The following is an 18,442-nucleotide window of genomic DNA, read 5'->3' on the forward strand; positions in this document are numbered from 1 at the left end:
CAAAACAAAACAAAGGCAAAGGTGCCAATATTATAAATCTAGCAAGAGCTATAAAATTCCCTACTGTGGGTAAAAACATACTTTATGAAGGATAATGGGAAATATGTGGTGACCTACATGCATGGATAGACATTTTCTTCTTTATTGTTTTTCATTTTAATTTTTCCTATCTACTTTCAGTTGCCCTGGATCAACTTGATATTTTCTCATCATGAAAGAACTTTACGACACCTTCTCATATCTATTTGTCTCCACCCCATAAACAATGGTGTTCAGCGTTGGGAGGAGAAGCAAATAGAGGTTAGCCACAATAATGTGAACAGGAGGAGATACAGTTTGTTCCCCAAAATGGTGGGTAAAGAGCGTGAAGAATGCTGGAACGTAGGTGATTATGATGGCAGATACATGAGCTGTGCAGGTGCTGAAGGCCTTCTGCCAGGCTCTGCTGATGGAGGGCTGATGACGGCTCAGAGGATCATAGTTGCAGCAGATGTCAAACACTCCAATCAGGAGAGTGACCATCAGACTGTAGATGATGTTGACCTTGAGCTGGCACAGGATAACTTCACCACAGACATGTGGTCACAATATGTATGGGAGATAGCATTGCTTTGGCAGAAGGGCAAACACTTGACCAAGAATGGGAAAGGAATCATCAGCATCACACCCCTCAGGAAGGTAGGAAGCCCAGCTTTGACAATGACAGGATTAGTAAGGATGGTATTATAACACAAAGGGAAGCAAAGTGCCACATAACAGTCCAGCGCCATCAGCATGAGTACACCAGATTCCACACCTGTAAACCCACAGACAAAGAACATCTGGGCCAAGCAAGCAGTGAAGTTAATTTCCCTGAGATTGAGCCAGAAAATGCACAGTGCATTGGATAGAGTGGTGATGCAAGTGAAGAGGTCAACAAGGGACAGCATAGCCAGAACGAAATAACACTGAATCATGTAAGGACTCCTCATAGTGAATGAGGTACACAAGGTCAAGGTTACGCACAAGGGAGATGATATACATTGTGCAGAGTGGAAGGGAGATCCAAATGTGTGCTCTTCCCAAACCAGGAACGCCATTAAGAATAAAAGATTCTAGGGGGTGGGCAACAGTGGCTCAGTGGCAGAGTTTTTACCTGTCATGCCAAAGGCCCAGGTTCAGTTCCCAGCACCTGCCCATGTCAAAAAACAAAAAAAGACTCTAGGGCCATATATGAACTATTGGACACCAGCATAACTAATTCAATAGACAGCTCTCTATTTTTCTAGAAGTCTCTATCCTGAGGAGAAGGAATTAAGTAATAGAAGTTTTCATGCAAATCAAAATTAGAATTAGGAATAAAATTATATTTGTAACAATACCAACAATTTTGAATGACAGTGAGTATGAAAATACACTACCTATTGATCAATGCTACATCATGGGTAATATTTTCAAAATTTTAACCAATTTAAATATAGCTTTTTGTAAGATAAATAAAAAATGATTTTTTTTGTCATCAAATAGAAGAGGCACAAAGAGACTTAATAAATTTCAAATGTCATTCAACTAAATTCAGGGCTAAAAATGATATTCATATAAGTTTCCAAATCTCATGCAGTCTCTACTGTACATCCTGGCTTGAGAAAACACATATCCTATGACAGAAAATATGGCATTTGAATTATGGCCTGGAATTAATTTGTTAGGTTACTTTATGTTGCAATATAAAATTGGAAGATTATTGTATTTGTTAGTGTTCTCTAGAGAAACAGAATCAACAGGGAACACTCGCAAATATAAAATTTATAAAAGTGTCTCACGTGACCATGGGAACGCAGAGTCCAAAATCCACAGAGTAGGCTGTGAAGCTGAAGATTCCAATGGAGGGTCTGGACAAACTCCACAGGAGAGGCTCACCAGCTGAAACAGGAAGAGCCTGTCTCTTCTGAATCTTCCATATAAGGCTTTCAGTGATCAGATTAAGTATCACTCATTGCAGAAGACATGCCCCTTTGGCCGATTACAAATTGAATCAGCTCTGGATACAGCTGACATGATCATGATTCAATTCTATGAAATGTTCTCATCGCAACAGACAAGCCAGCACTTGCCCAACCACTGCTTGACCAAATTGACACATGAACCTGACCATGACAGTCCACCCCTTGTCAACTTGGCAACTATACATATCACCTTAAATCATACCTAATTTCTAAATAAAAAACAATAAAACACACATTTTTTTTTCCATTCACCTAACAATGCTCAACTGTCCTGCGTATAACTGGAAACACATTAAATCTCTCCAGAATAGGGTGCAAATCCTTGGGTAATATTCATTCTTAAACTTGATATCTTACAATTTAAATAGCATAACATGAACAAAACAGCATTACATTCTTCATTTCTATAACTGATCACGTGGTCGAAATTCATATTTATCACTAACTTCTTCTACTACCTATTCCATGTTCCCTTTACCCTCAGCAAGCACTTCAGCGTGGTTCTTTGCCTGGTGGGGTGACCCAAACCTTCATTCCTGAAGTTTCAGAGCCATTGGTAGTCCTGCCTGATTGTGTTGTTGCAGTTTTCCATTGATTTTAATCATAGGGCATGGTAGTACTAAAAGACACCCTAAGGGATCTCCTATATTCCAAGAAAACTCTTCTTTACCTTCATTATGTAGTTGCGGTCCTTCTTCCTCCTGATAGTCAAGTTCAATTACCCTAGACAATAATGTAATCCCCTTCTTGCCTTGTTGATCCAGTGGCATAAGTAGCCTGAAGTGACCAGGGGGCAGTCTTAACTTCCAGTTCAGTGGAATCATTGTTGTTTTTCCTGGAGGAAGCACTCCCTGTTTTGGAACTAAAACCTGTAGACCGACAGAGCTTAGCGACACAGGGACAGGAAGCAAAAATTTTCCTAGTGGATCACTAGGGGTAATAGTGAGTGGTACCACTCCCATTTCCACCCCTTGGTTCCTGGACCCATGGATCCTGGCTATGGGAGAAACAGCACCATACAGCGGACACTGATTCAGAGCATATACAGCTTCCTGAAGAACATTACCCTAGGCTTTCAAGGTATTGCCACCTAGTTGGCACTGTAATTGAGTTTTCAAAAGGCCATTCCACTGTTCTATCAACCCAGCTGCTTCTGGATGATGGGGAACATGAAATTCCATGAGCATATGCCCATTCCCGCACTTCAGTTGCCGTGAAGTGTGTTTCTTGATCAGAAGCAATGCTATGTGGAATTCCATGATGATGGATAAGGCATTCTATAAGCCCACAGATGGTACTTTTAGCAAAGCATTGCATGCCAGGAAAGCAAACCCATATGCAGAGTATGTGTCTATTCCAGTTAGAACAAATCACTGCCCCTTCCATGAAAGGAGTGGTTCAATGTATTCAACCTGCCACCGTGTAGCTGGCTGGTCACCTCAGGGAATGGTGCCATATTGGAGGCTGAGTGTGGGTCTCTGCTGCTGGCAGATTGGGCACTCAGCAGTGGTTGTAGCCAGATCAGCCTTGGTAAGTGAAAATCCATGTTGCTGAGTTCATGCATAATTTCCATCCCTACCACCATGACCACTTTGTTCATGAGCCCATTGGGCAATGACAGGAGTTGCTGGGGAAAGAGGCTGACTGGCATCCACAGAACGGGTCATCTTATCCACTTGATTATTAAAATCTTCCTCTGCTGAAGTCACCCTCTGATGTGCATTCACATGGAACATAAATGTCTTCATGTTATTAGCCCATTCAGAAACGTCTATCCACATACTTCTTCCCCAGACCTCTTTGTCACCAATTTTCCAATTATGGTCTTTCCAAGTCCTTGATCATCCAGCTAAACCATTAGCAACAGCCCATGAGTCAGTATACAAACGCACCTCTGGCCAGTTTTCCTTCCAAGAAAAATGAACATCCAGGTGCACTTCTCGAAGTTCTGCCCACTGGGAGGATTTCACCTCACTGCTGTCCTTCAAGGACACCCCAGAAAGGGGTTGTAGTGCTGCAGCTGTCCACTTTCAGGTGGACCCTGCATATTGTGCTGAAGAATCTGCAAACCAGGCCCGAGTTTTCTCTTCCTCAGTCAATTCACTGTAAGGAACTCGCCAAGAGACCATAGCTCTGGTCTGGTTAAGAGAAGGTAATGTGGGAGGAGTGGAGACCATGGGCATTTGGGCCACTTCTTCATGTAACTTACTCGTGCCTTCAGGACCTGCTCTGGCTCTGTCTCGTATATAACATTTCCATTTTACAATAGAGTGCTGCTGCACACGCCCAACTTTATGGCTTGGTGGGTCACACAACACCCAGATCATGATAGGCAACTCAGGTCTCATGGTAACTTGGTGGCCCATGGTTAAGCTTTCAGTCTCTACTAAGGCCCAGTAGCAGGTCAAAAGCTGTTTCTCAAAAGGAGAGTAGTTATCTGCAGCAGATGGTAAAGCTTTGTTCCAAAACCTGAGGTTCTGCGTTGTGATTCTTCTATAGCGGCCCACCAAAGGCTCCAAACAGCATCTCTATTTGCCACTGATACTTCCAGCACCATTGGATCTGCTGGATCATACAGCCCAAGTGGCACAGCAGCTTGTACAGCAGCCTGGACTTGTCACAGAGCCTCCTCTTGTTCTGGTCCCCACTCAAAATTAGCAGCTTTTCTGGTCACTTGATAAATGGGTTGTAGTAGCACACCCCAATGAGGAATGTGTTGTGACCAAAATCCAAAGAGACCAACTAGATGTTGTGTCTCTTCTTTGGTCATTAGAAGGGCCAGCTGTGGCAACTTCTCCTTCACTTAAGAAAGGATATCTCAACGTGCCCCACATCACTGGATACCTATAAATTTCACTGAGGTGGAAGTCCCCTGTATTTTTGTTAAATTTATCTCCCATCCTCTGACATGCAAATGCCTTACCAGTAAGTCTAGAGGAGTTGCTACTTCTTGCTCACTAGTTCCAATCAACATGATATCGTCAATATAATGGACCAGTGTGATGTCTTGTGGGAGGGAGAAATGATCAAGATCCCTGTGGACAAGATTATGACATAGGGCTGGAGAGCTGATACACCCCTGAGGTAGGACAGTGAAAAGATATTGCTGACCTTGCCAGCTGAAAGCAAACTGTTTCTGGTGGTCCTTACTAACAGCTATTGAGAAAAAACCATTTGCCAGATCAATAGCTGCACACTGGGTACCAGGGGATATATTGATTTGCTCAAGCAATGATACCTTATTCAGAACAGCAGCTGCAATTGGAGTTACCACCTGGCTGAGTTTAAGATAATCCACTGTCATCCTCCAAGACCCATCTGTTTTCTGCACAGGCCAATTAGGAGAGTTGAATGGGGATGTGGTGGGAATCACCACCCCTGCATCCTTCAAGTCCTTAAAGAGTGGCTCCAGGAATCTGGTATTGCTTCTGATTTACTATTTTGCTAGGTAAGGGCAGTTCTAGTGGCTTCCACTTGGCCTTTCCCACCATAATAGCCCTCCCTGCATGAGTTAGAGAGCTGATGTGGGGATTCTGCCAGTTGCTCAGTGTGCCTATTCCTATTATACATTCTGGAACTGGGGAAATAACTACAGAATGGGTCCGATGGGCCTGTCTGTGAGATGGACCTGAGTTAAAACTCCATTGATCACCTGGCCTCCATAAGCCCCCACTCAGGCTGATGGATCAGAGTGATGTTTTGGGTCCCCTGGAATTCATGTCACTTCCGAACCAGTGTCTAATAATCCCCCAAATATCTAATCATTTCCTTTTCCCCAATGCACAATTACCCTGGTAAAAAGCCATCAGTCTCCTTGGGGAAGGCTTGGAGGAAGATTAACAGTATAAATTTCTGGCAGTGTAACAGGGTTCTCCCCCAAAAGGACCTGGGTTCTCCCCTTTATTCAAGGGGCTCTGGGTCTGTAAATGGTCTCAAGTATGGAAATTGATTAAGGGGCAGTGACTCTGTGTTTTTGTAATTCAGGTTAGACTTCTGTTCACTTGACCTAGAACTCATTTGCTTATACAGCTTGAACAAGAATTTCTAGGAACTCCATGATTTACTACCCAATACCACAAATCTCTGCGAATCATATTATTTTGACTCCTACTTTGAGTTTGCTGTCTATTATAATAGCCATGCCCACCCTGTCTTTGGCAGTTAAGCGCTGCCACCTGGCTTCTGCCAACTCAGGATCCAGTCATCCCAATTGTATTTAAGGATTCCAGGTCTGTAACAGCAGTTTCTGCAATAATATCTGACCTACAGAGAAGTGCAACTACAGAGCTCTTCAGGGATGATGGTGCTAGTCTCACAAATTTATTTCCCACTGTTCTGGTAAAAGGTGCATCCTCCAGACATCCCTGGGGTATAAGAGCAGGCTTTGCATGATAGATCCTCTCTAACATTCCAGTCTCTCTAAACTTCTAGATCCCCTTATCTACATTATACTAGGGCAGTTCTGGCATTTCAACCTTAGGTGATATTGGCCACCTTTTGATCCATGTTTCAACCAACCATCCAAACAAACTATTAATGCCTTTTCTAACCCCTCAAGCTATAGCATTGAATGCAGAATCTCTGCTTAGTGGGCCCATATCAATAAATTCAGCCTGATCCAGCCTTATATTCCTCCCACCATTATCCCACACCCTTAAAATCCATTGCCACACATATTTCCCTGATTTCTGTCTATATAAATTGGAAAACTCACACAGTTCTTTTGGAGTATAATGTACCCCCTCATGTGTGATACTTTGCACTTCACCTTTAGGGGTCTGTTGGGATGTTAGTCTAGTTTATAAGTCTGGAAGAAATGAGGGGTGGTGGGGGTGAGTCATGAAGAAAATTAGAAATATCTTCCAAGCCATTTGCTTCAAGGCATTCATTTTCAGTTTCATCTGGTGAAATAAGATTAATCACTCTTTAGGTGAAGGTTGAGTGGCCAACTCTTCAAGGCAGGCTGGAGGTAGCGTGGCTATGTCCTCAGGGCAGACTATTACAGGGTTATCTAGAGAAGACTCAGAATGACCTAGGGTTTCAACTTCACCCCCAACATCATTATCAATCCATATGTCATCATCCCATTTTTCAGGGTCCCACTCCTTTCCAATCAATGCCCTCACTTTAACAGCAGACACCATGCAAGATTGAGATTTCAGTTTAGGTTGTAAAGTTGCCACTCAAACAATAGGATTCTGAGTCTGATTTTCAGAGATCTGAAGTCTACGGCTACAGGAAATAAGACTTTCCTTCGGGTTACTCATAGAAACTTCTACATCTGTCAGATGGCACTTAAGATTCTCGTTTGAAGCCTTAAGCCCATCCTTTTCACTCCTTAATATATCCAGCATATCTAACAATAATCAGCCAACATCTCTATACCTCTTACTTCCACAAAACTCCTTAAAGATGTCAAGAACATCATCCCTCAGTGCCTGGCTTTGTATAAGTGAAGTATTAGGAAAATCAAATGGTGCTATTTTGACTACCTCTTTTGCCAACTCACTCCATGGATTGGCAATGTCATTCTGATTATGGGAATCAGAGTCCTTAGTGCCTTTCAATCCAGTCCCAGTAGAAAACCATTCATAAAAACCCATTTTTAAGATTCTGTTTCTTAAGAAACACTCCTGGAACCCAATTGTATTAGTTAGAGTTCTCTAGAGAAACAGAATCAACCAGAAGCACTCACAAATATAAAATTTATTAAAGTGTCTCATGTAACCATGGGAACGCAGAGTCCAAAATCCGTAGTGCAGGCTGTGAAGTTGACGATTCTGATGGAGGGTCTGGACAAACTCCACTGGAGAGGCTGGCTGAACGAAGAGGAAGAGAGCCTGTCTCTTCTGAATCTTCCTTAAAAGGCTCCCAGTGATTAGATTAAGCATCACTCACTGCAGAAGACACTCCCCTCAGCCGATTACAAATGGAATCAGCTGTGGACGCAGCTGATGTGATTATGATTTAATTCTATGAAATGTCCTCATTGCAACAGACAGGCCAGCACTTGCCGAACCAGACAAACAGGTACCAGCACTTCGCCAAGTTGACACATGATCCTGACCATGACACAATGTTTATCTTCATTAGTTATGAGGAAAATACAAATCAAAACCACAATGAGATATCAACTCACACCTATAAGAATGACCACTATTAAAAAAAAAAAAAAACAGGAAACTGCAAATGTTGGAGAGAATGTGGAGAAAATAGGAACATACATTAACCTCTGGTGGGAATGTAAAATGGCACAGAGATACAAACATATCCCTGTTTATTTGCATAATGATGTTCATAGTGGCATTTTTCACAATTGCCAAAAGATGGAAGCAGTCCAAGAATTCATCAACAGGTGAGTGGATAAATAAAATGTGGAATATATGTATGATGGAATATTATGCAGTGGTAAGAAGGAATGAAGTCCTGAAAGATGCGACGACATGGGTAAACCTTGAGGAGATAATGCTGAGTGAAATAAGCCAGAAGCAAAAAGACAGATATTGTATGATTTCACTAATATGAACTAATGATAACATAGAAACTCAGCATCTTAAAATGTAGAATATAGGGAACCTAGATATGGGCAGAAGCTACAGAGGGGGAGTGATTACCTAATATGTACCAAATTATTAATTAGGTTGAACTTAAATGTTTGGAAATGGATCGAGGTACTGGTAGCTTATTAGTGAGATTATAAGTGATAGTGACGCATTATAGGTGAATGTGATTAAAAATGGTTGTTTAAAGTCATGCATGTGAATAAGCTCTTGCATGAACTACTACACATGTAAAATAAATAGAAATGGAGGGTAAATGAACAAAACGACTATTGGAAACTAGTGACTACAGTTAACTATGACACCTTAATATTCTTTCATCAACAGTAATGAATTTACCACAACCATACTATGGGCATAACAATAGGGAGACTATGGAGTATGGGAGGATTTGAGTTTTATTTTTGTTCTTGAGTAATAAAAATGTTCTAAAATTGGTCATGGGGATGTATGTACAACTATGTGCTGATACTCTGAGAAAGTGATTGTATCCTTTGGGTGGTCTTTCACCAAATAGCAACCTGATGCCTTTCAGAGAATAATGACTGCTGCTTCACTTCTACCTTTCAAATCTCACCCAATTTCTTTTGATCACTGTTAACATACCAATCTACAAGAAAAAGATTCTGAGAAAGGTAGTTCTATCTTAGCCGAATCAAATCTGCAAAATCCCACTGGGATATTTTTCCCTCTAATAAAAGAGTCTTTTTTTTTTTTTTAATCTTTTATCCATGTGGAAGAGCTCAAGTTGTGATTATTTCTAATCCAAAAGAAAGGATTGTTTGGATACAAAATTATGTGGGAAAAAAGGAAAAAAATATTCCTTTTTTAGGTTCGTGTGAGTCTACTTCCAGGAATCTGAGAGCAATATGTGTTGTTCAATAAAAGACAGGTTTTAAAAAGGCTACCTGTATTTGTTATTACCAAGATAGAAATTAAATTTAATATTTAATATCTCTTCTTATAATTGTATTTTTCTTTCAATTGTGTGTAAAAATATTTTAGCAAATTGTTTTTATTTTATAAATAGGATTCTTATCAGAGTAATATGAAGGTGTTTTTTTATTCTCAAATCATCACAGCTATTTTTCTTCTATTTCTCATATTTCTGTTTTTAAGGGCATATCTTTTCCAAATCAACTTAATGTTAATTTGTAAACTTAACTAAAGAATTTTTGTTAACAAATTAACTTAATTTTAACTTAATCTCTTAGTACTTGACATATCTCAGACAAGGGTAATCATCAGTAGGTTAGGCCAAACTTGACTCAAAGAAGTTTTCTCAAAAAAAGCAATATAAAAAAAAATTCCAAGTCATCACACTCATTTTATGCCATTTAGCTGATATTGAAACTGTTGACATTCATAAAATGGGAAAAACAGAGAACTTTCTAATTCCCTCATTAATTGACTGTATTGTCCATTACCTGCCATAAACAGAGGAATCATGGCTTTCCTAGATAGAATGTCACGTTTTGTCATACCTTTTCCCCAAATGCATTTATTATGAATCTGGTATGAATAAACAGACTTTGTTTTAAACTTTAACACCTATGAATTATTTATACTTCATCATAAGCATGTAATATACTATGTGATATGTATAATGTTTATGGACAGGCATGTTTGCTTTTTAATTAGAAAACAAACAACCAAGCAAAAGGGCAAGTAGACTGACGTATAAATTTTCCTAACTTGAGAAACTTCCTAGCAGAAACTGCAACTTAGACCATGTCTGCCACTTGCTAGCTTACTATTTATTTTATTTAAACCTTATTTCACCTGATGCTATTAATATTGCAATTCAGCATGTTTCAACAGAAGGCATGCCTTCCCTGATTTTAATTCTTTGTAGCTGCCTGCTCTGGAATGAATAATGATTCAGATCCTTAATTATTGGAGTCTTTTATTCTGAGCAGAAACCTTGGTGTGTAGGTCTGGTTTTCATTAGTTTTGTGTGCTTTGGAGAGTGGATAATTTCAATGCAAGATAAAATCTAGGTTTTCTGGATTTCCCCTCACTATAACTTTCTGCTCTAAAAAAAAAAAAAAAAAAAGAGATATACCACTACACCGTATTGACCCTGTTTTCACCATCCCATAGCCTGTACTCTACAAGGTAGGGAAGATATTAAATTGTGGTTGCGGTGTTCCCTCCTTCTTTCTCAGAAATCTTTTCATTGTTGGAGGAATTTCAGTTCATCATTTCTTTAAATTTAATTGGCATCTACTAAATGGACTTATAACTTCACTTACAACATACTGGATTTCTGCTGAGGTAGAAGGGAGCAGGAGTGCAGAAATAATGCATTTAACAATGCAGTATTTCAAATAAATATGCAATGCCACTTTATTGCAAAAAATATAGTTTAATGAGTCCTTAGCATAGAAGATTCAGAAGCTGTCCACTTCTAATATTTTTTTGCGAAAATGTGAGAACACATACATGGGGGTAAATTTTCATACTGTTATGAAGCTGGAATTGAAGACACCTGGGAAATGAAATGTCATTCCATGTTTTTAATTCAATGGACACCAGCCCCATGGTCACAATTCCATCAGAGAGAAGTTGTTAATATTTGAAGTTTAGTTTTGAGGGATTTTCCCCTCCTGTTCAAATATATTCTAATTATTCTAGTGGCCCCAGGCTAAATTTACTTCTTCTCCCATGAGAGGCCTAGGAGACCTCTATCTGTGATACCTGAAACTAATTTTGTCATTTTCTTTGGAAAATCCCAAGAGAAGCCAATATATGTTGTTTATTCAGGGTTCCTAACAAATGCAGTGCAGTTTTTTCTGGGTAATAAAATCTATGAAGAAGAATTTCAAAATATCAGGCATCAGGGTGAGTTTTCTTGATTATAAAAAAAAACACACATTATAAGATGTACAGAAAATTCTGCTACTAAGTAGAAGGGATTCAAGTTAGAGGCTGGTTGAATTAGTAAGGCTTTGAATTATCTTATTTCTTAGACTCCAGAAATTGTAGATATTTACAAAATGCCTTGAGCAAAGAAAAGGAGATGGAGAAGTGGGGAAAAAAGAAGGCAGAGAAAAAGAAGATTCCATGATGCTAATGTGACAACAAAAACCAAAGAAATAATGTTTTACAGGCAAGCAAATGTGTATAATAATAGAAAAACTTCTCTAATCTTCATTGATGGAGGAGACATCCTTAGGAAGAGATAAGACCGCTCTACCTATCAAAATGATTAGTGCAAGTGTCCCCATAATCATATAGCCTAACTTCCTGACAATATTCATGACACATACCATTCTCCCTTTGCTAATATATCTTATGACAGCAATCTCATTGTCTGACTGGGGAGTTCTATCAGTACAAATAACGAACATTATCTGAACCCAAATATACTTTCGTGTAACTTTTTCTTTGCATTATGTGCATGCCCCAGGACATGTAAAATAAGTGTGATGAATCAGACACAAAGCAATTACTAGTTTCTATTCCCTGTATGTTTCCCAATACCAAGTATCACTAATTTCATTTAAAAAATATTTAAGAAATCCAGAAATCATGTTTGCCTTCCTCTAGGAACACTCTTATTTTTCAATATGCACACTAATCTGTGAAGATATTTATGTTCCAAACAGAAGGATCACTGAAAAGGGGGCTTTGAAATTTGTTCATTCATTTATTATGAATTCATTCATTACACACCTGTTTTTCATGAGGCAGTCACTATTTTAAGTGCAAAATATATTAAGTGAAGAAAATAGAAAAAATACCACACACCATGTATGTTTTATATTCTAGTAAGGGATAACAGACAACAATCATGCCATAGAGAAAATAAAAGCTGAAAATGGAGATGTGTAATGCCAAGATTTGCAAGGAAGCACAATTTTAAATCAGAATCTAAGAAAAAGACTCACTTTTGGAAAGATACACAATGGAGACCTGAAACTGTTGAAGGTATGTATTATGTTAATATCTGGGGATAAACATAACAGGCATTGAAAATTGCAAGTACAAAAGCCCTGAATTAAACACATGTCTGTTGAGTTTGAGAAACCCCCAGTACATTTGGATGGAGTGGGAGACTCAGAGATTTAGGGCCCTAATTGTGTAAGAATTTTAAACGTACATAAAGCCTTTGGCTTTTGCTCTATGTGGCATGGAAGGACAATGGAGGTTTTTTGGGATGACTAGACATGATTCTACTACGTTTATTTTATCCATCGAAACAACCATAATAATTGTAATGGTAATAGATATTTTGCATATTCTGTTCCAGGTTGTGCTGAAACATCATTTTATTTAAACTAATGGTAAAGCATCTTATGTCCCTATTGGTTTTTTCTTTTCTACTCACTGTGGTTACTCCTGTGGTATCTGGTCAAAGAGAACAGGGGTTGCAGAAGCAGTGCCATGTCTTAGAGCACCAGAGAGGTTGGCCATCCCAAACTACATACAGTTCTGTGCTTTCAGAACCTGGTAAGCTTATCTCATTTGGTTAATGCATCATCGTAAAGAATTACAAAAGGAAGGATGGAAGAAGAGTAAGAAGGAAGGAAAAAAGAGAAGGAGTGAGGGAGGGAAGAAAGGAGGGGGGGAGGGAGTGGAAATGAAGAAAGAAAACTGCCATAAAAAGCCATAAAAATTAAAAAAAAAAGAAGAAGAAGAAGATCAAGGTTGGATATGCAGCATCGCATGTTATTTTCAGAGATAAAATAAATTACAATTACATCCATGTTTTTCAGAAGAAATAAAACAAATTAAATATTTAGCTCAGGATATTCTACAAAACAACAATGAAAAATTCATAGAGAGGAGAAAGAAAATTATATCAATAAAACTGATATAAGTAATTATAAACTGGGAAAAAATAAGAATTGATGATTCTTAAAGCAATTTCTGATAGGGGAAATAGGCAAATCAGTCAAACTGAAATATTAACCAAAATTTTTCATATTTCTTTGCTATCAAACAGAGCCAGTATTGGTTCTTTTCAGAACTTTTGTGCTTCATTTAGAAATATTTGATTTATCATTTTTACATATTGAGATTGGTTTTATGACTTCATTTGGACAGTCTTCCCCTGGTTAAAAGAAATGGTTTAAAAAAAATCTAAGGAAAGTCCACAAGCTTACTCTGAACACAAAAAGAGAAAATAAAATAATCAAAATTAGGACTTCAGAAGAGATTATTATATGGGGGAGATTAAAATATAACAAAAATAATGTAAAATAATTTGTGGAAATGTAATAAAATATGCAATACTATGAGAAAACAACTTGATAATAAAAAACAAAAAATAATGGAAGCAGGAATCTTTAAAAATATAAGATAAATAATAACATTCTAAAAAAAACATCAACCTGTAGTTCTTACATTTACAATCAGGAAAGATTTCAGGACAGAACCATAACACAAAACATAGAAAATAAGTAGAAAGATAACTGCTGTCAAAACCGAAATGAATAAATCAATAAAGATTCCACCTTCACAATACAATTTTTTAAATTCTTGGGGCAAAAAGAAAAAAAATGATAATTAAAGATTCCATACTTATTTGCATACCAATTTGAAGACTACAGTAGAAATGATGAGAATTAACTAGAGCTTAAAATGTCATTGGTTGAAGTTAAATATTAAAAAATTGTTCATATAAAACAGCAATTAAACTTAGAGTTACAATGTAAAATGTATGTGGCCATGTTTTATAAGTTGTAACATCATATAACTGTCTGTACTGTCAGATTTCTGTCCTTGATATTTCTGCTTTGTAAATCCAGACATGCCAGATATAGGCTTGTAGATATATCAGACTGAGTGCCATAATACATCTGCATAAACATTAGGCATTCACATATCTAATTGAACATAACCGAGTAGACATATAGGAAAGGACTTTTGGAGGAAGGGAAATTGTGTGGAGAGGGGAGAGAATCAGCATTATTAAGCAAGGTGCATAATATGGAGACTGGTTAAGAGAGGAAAGTAAACATTAGTAACTAGTCAGGGAATATGAGAGGGTACAAGTAGACAGAGTATACAATATAAAACCAAGCCAGTCCAGGGCTTTGCCACTGTTTTCATTCTATTGATTCAATACCAGGTCCAGGAACACTCAATAGAATCAAAGAACATAGTCTGGGTACAAAAGGATGATTTGTTCTTTCACATCCTGATTTATATTGTGCAAAATAGTTGTTCTTCTTTTCTGTCTGAGCCAAACTACCTTGGCCCAGTGTCAAGGAGCTTGACCTTAGTGCCAGCCTTGTGCAGGTATTTTTCACTCACATGCTGTTCTCTTCTTGTATAGCACACTTTTACGGTTCTGCAAACAATATGCCCTCCAGTTGACAAAGATGTATGGGGCCAATAGCTCCAGTCTGATGCCAAGATTCTTCATCTTGAATGGGATTCCTGGACTGGAACTTGTGCACATCTGGATCTCCCTGCCATTCTGCTTCATGTACATCATTGCCATGGTGGGGAACTGTGGGCTTATTTACCTCATCATCCATGAGGAGGCCCTGCACCGACCCATGTATTACTTCCTAGTCCTGCTGTCCTTTACAGACCTTAGTGGGTGCACTTCATTTGTCCCCAATATGTTGTGCATCTTTTGGCTCAGTCTCAAGGAGATTGACTTTAATGCCTGCCTTGCGCAGATGTTTTTCATTCACATGCTGACAGCCATGGAGTCAGGTGTGCTTATGCTCATGGCTCTGGACCGCTATGTGGCCATTTGCTACCCTCTGCGTTATTCCACCATCCTCACCAACACTGTAATTACCAAAGTTGGGCTTGCCACCTTCATGCGAAGTGTGTTGCTTGTGGTCCCATTCACCTTCCTGGTCAAGCGTCTTCCCTACTGCAGGGGAAACCTCATCCACCATACCTACTGTGACCATATGTCTGTGGCCAAATTATCCTGTGGCAATGTCAAGATTAATGCTATCTATGGTCTCGTAGCTGCTGCATTGATTGGAGGATTTGATATTTTCTGTATCTCCATGTCTTATACTATGATTATCCGAGCTGTGGTGAATCTGTCCTCTGCAGATGCTCGCCACAAAGCCTTCAGCACCTGTACATCGCATATATGTGCTATCGTCATCACCTATGTCCCAGCCTTCTTCAACTTCTTTACTCATCGCTTTGGGGGACGCACTGTACCCCACCATATCCACATCTTTATTGCCAACCTCTACCTGTTGCTGCCTCCCACCTTGAATCCAATTGTCTATGGAGTGAAGACCAAGCAGATACGTGAAAGAGTGATCAAATTGTTTCTTAGAGAGAAAAATATTTTGAATATTAGATAAATCTGTGGTACAAAATTCATATAAAAATAAAAATAAAGAAAAGATATAGAGAGGAAGACAGCAAGTGCAAAATTTAAAAAATATGAGGTCATTTCAGGAGAAAATGTCTGTGAATATCTTGCTACAGTATGCACTAAATGATCACATTTCTAATCTAAGACCTCTAATTTCATATTAGAAGAGAAAATAGAAAGGAAGCACACATACTATTCACACATAGTTTGGACATTTTAGACCTTGCAGAGTGTACGAACAGAATGGACTAGTTAGGATATCTACCTTCGAATAAAACTCTTAGTGATTACTGCACTTTGGACTGGGCACTGTGGAGAAGTATATGGGAAATAGTATGTTAGACAGAAGACAGAGGAAGGCACTGATCCAGGTGTTTCAAGGAAGCCTGAAGCACATCTCCAGAATAGCTGCGCTGAACCCCAGGGGTTATATTGTTCTCTCTATTTCATATATGTATAATGTATGAAAAGTGTATATTGTAACAACAAAAAAACAACAACTCTCTTCCAAAGTTATTATTCAGATTCACATAAGTAAACCAGTGTGTACGCAAATACTAGAGGATATAAAATCACCAGATTTCAACACAATCTGGAAAGCATTCCTTGGAAATACTATCAAACATCATTTTAAAAGAAGTGGATACTATTTGCTGGTGATTTGAGGAGAATATTTATAAGGAAAGGGGAAGAAATCTGAAAAAAATCTATATACTTTAACAAGCAAGGACATCTGGCATGATTTCTTCACTTATCTTTACTGTGGAAGGAGAAAAAGATGAGTGGTCAGGAACAAAAAGAATGTAATACATTATTTAGATTTCTGAAACTAGAAAAGAAAAAACTGGGAGGGAATGATAAAACATGGCATTCAGAAATAGCAAAAATTCATAAAAGAGAGAAAGAATAAGAGTATAACCCAATAAGTAACTTGAGTAATAAATAAAATATGATCAGGAAATGGATAGAAACATAAAAGGCAGTAATAAATAAATGTTGATGAAAATTACATTTTTAACATCTGCTAATAAGAATGCTGTATTTTAATCTAATGCTACATATGGCTGAGTGGTTGCAAGGCATATTAATCATACCATGTACTTTTACAATATAATTTTCACCTATTTAGAAAGAAACCTGAGTTTTTAAACTAGTAACACTATAAAAGTGATCCTATGTACTAAAAATTGTAGAATAAGTATGTCATCCATAAAATTGCTACATCTTTGAATTATGATTTTTAGGATTTAGTAACCTTTGATCATCAGATATTTTCACTGAAACTGTATCAAACAGACTAATAAATCACTTTTCCTAAAATGCCATTTATTAAACATACACAATTGGTCAGATACTAAATGCTTCAAAAATATCAAACATATTATTTCCTTGAACTCTTACATAAAAACTATGGGATGGATGCAATTATCTCAATTTATAGATAAGTAATGTGAGCTACACAAACAGCAAGACTGGATGAGTCTCAAAACATTACATTTTAATTATACTATTAACAGGCCTATGCTGTACGGTGGGATGAGTGGCCTAGGATATCAGGAACAGCGATACAAATTAAACCAGAACATAAGCTTAAAATCAGGAAGAATAAAATTCAACAAATAAAGTCTATTTAAGGCTCTTAACAACTTCCAATTCATTTTTCCCATTACAAGCTCAAAAAGTTATGGGAAATTATGACAAATCAGAACCCTGAAGGGTAAGACTCATAACTGAATTAGACAGCAGGCCAGAATTTTTGGGAAATTTAAAACTAATTATGAAGTAGATAATGATGGAAGAAAATCCTGCTTGGTATTCAAGTTGTGGGGTGGGATAAAAGGGAAAGAAAGGTAAGGGGAGGGAAGGAGTGGGGAAGAGAGGATTAGAAAAAAATGGCAGAGCTACTTTTCTCCAAGTTCCTTCTCCTGCCCTAGAGGCCAAGTGCTGTGAGGCAGAGCTCTGAGGGTTGATGGAAAAAGACCGCCTACATCAACCCCAAATGGTTTGATTACATGGAGAGCAAAAGGACACATAAGGGTGGGCCACAGTGGCTCAGCAGGCAGAGTTCTTGCCTGCCATGCTGGAGACCTGGATTCAACTTAAAAAGTACAAAAACCTCACACTCAAACTTCAATTTACTTGAATTGCATTTCTCTTCAAATTATATGGGCTATTAATGTCCCCCAAAGGAAGGAGAGGAAGGAAATGAGGAGGTAAGTGACAATCATCTTGCTCCTGCAGAATCTCCAGAACTATTTGGTCAACCACTTTTGACTGGTTTCACACGTGGATGTGCACGTGGATGTGCAGAGATAAATGAAGTGGAACAAACAACAAACCAAGAACAGTGCAGACAGCAATGCGACATGTCACATGTCAAGGGTCTTACTAACATCTGTGCTTTGCTTTCCGAACAGGCAAAATTCAGACAAAAATACGACTGAAATCTTAGCTCACTCCCTGATTTCTGTCTGCTAGATCAATGAATGAAAAATTCACCTTTTCTTAAACTGAAAAATACCATTCATGGATTCTTTCTCAGGAAAACTTAAAGCTTTTTCCAAAGCAGCTTCAAAGAAAAATTGAAA

At 38.2% G+C, this 18,442-nt stretch overlaps 1 protein-coding gene and 1 pseudogene across 1 annotated transcript; one reads left to right on the forward strand and one right to left on the reverse strand.

Annotated features, from left to right (window-relative positions):
• Positions 1 to 222: 222 nt before the first annotated feature.
• On the reverse strand, positions 223 to 1,142 carry LOC143645206 (olfactory receptor 52N5-like; annotated as a pseudogene).
• Positions 1,143 to 14,877: 13,735 nt separating this feature from the next.
• Positions 14,878 to 15,840, forward strand: LOC143643592 (olfactory receptor 52N2-like). The gene has a single exon (XM_077112203.1). It carries the CDS (start codon positions 14,878 to 14,880, stop codon positions 15,838 to 15,840), a length of 963 nt encoding a protein of 320 aa, XP_076968318.1.
• Positions 15,841 to 18,442: the final 2,602 nt, after the last annotated feature.

This window comes from Tamandua tetradactyla, chromosome 8, assembly GCF_023851605.1.
Source record: "Tamandua tetradactyla isolate mTamTet1 chromosome 8, mTamTet1.pri, whole genome shotgun sequence".
NCBI lineage: Eukaryota > Metazoa > Chordata > Mammalia > Pilosa > Myrmecophagidae > Tamandua > Tamandua tetradactyla.

Excerpts from the sequence above, each read along its gene's own strand:
- LOC143643592 (XM_077112203.1), top strand. The coding sequence starts at position 14,878 with ATGTATGGGGCCAATAGCTCCAGTCTGATGCCAAGATTCTTCATCTTG.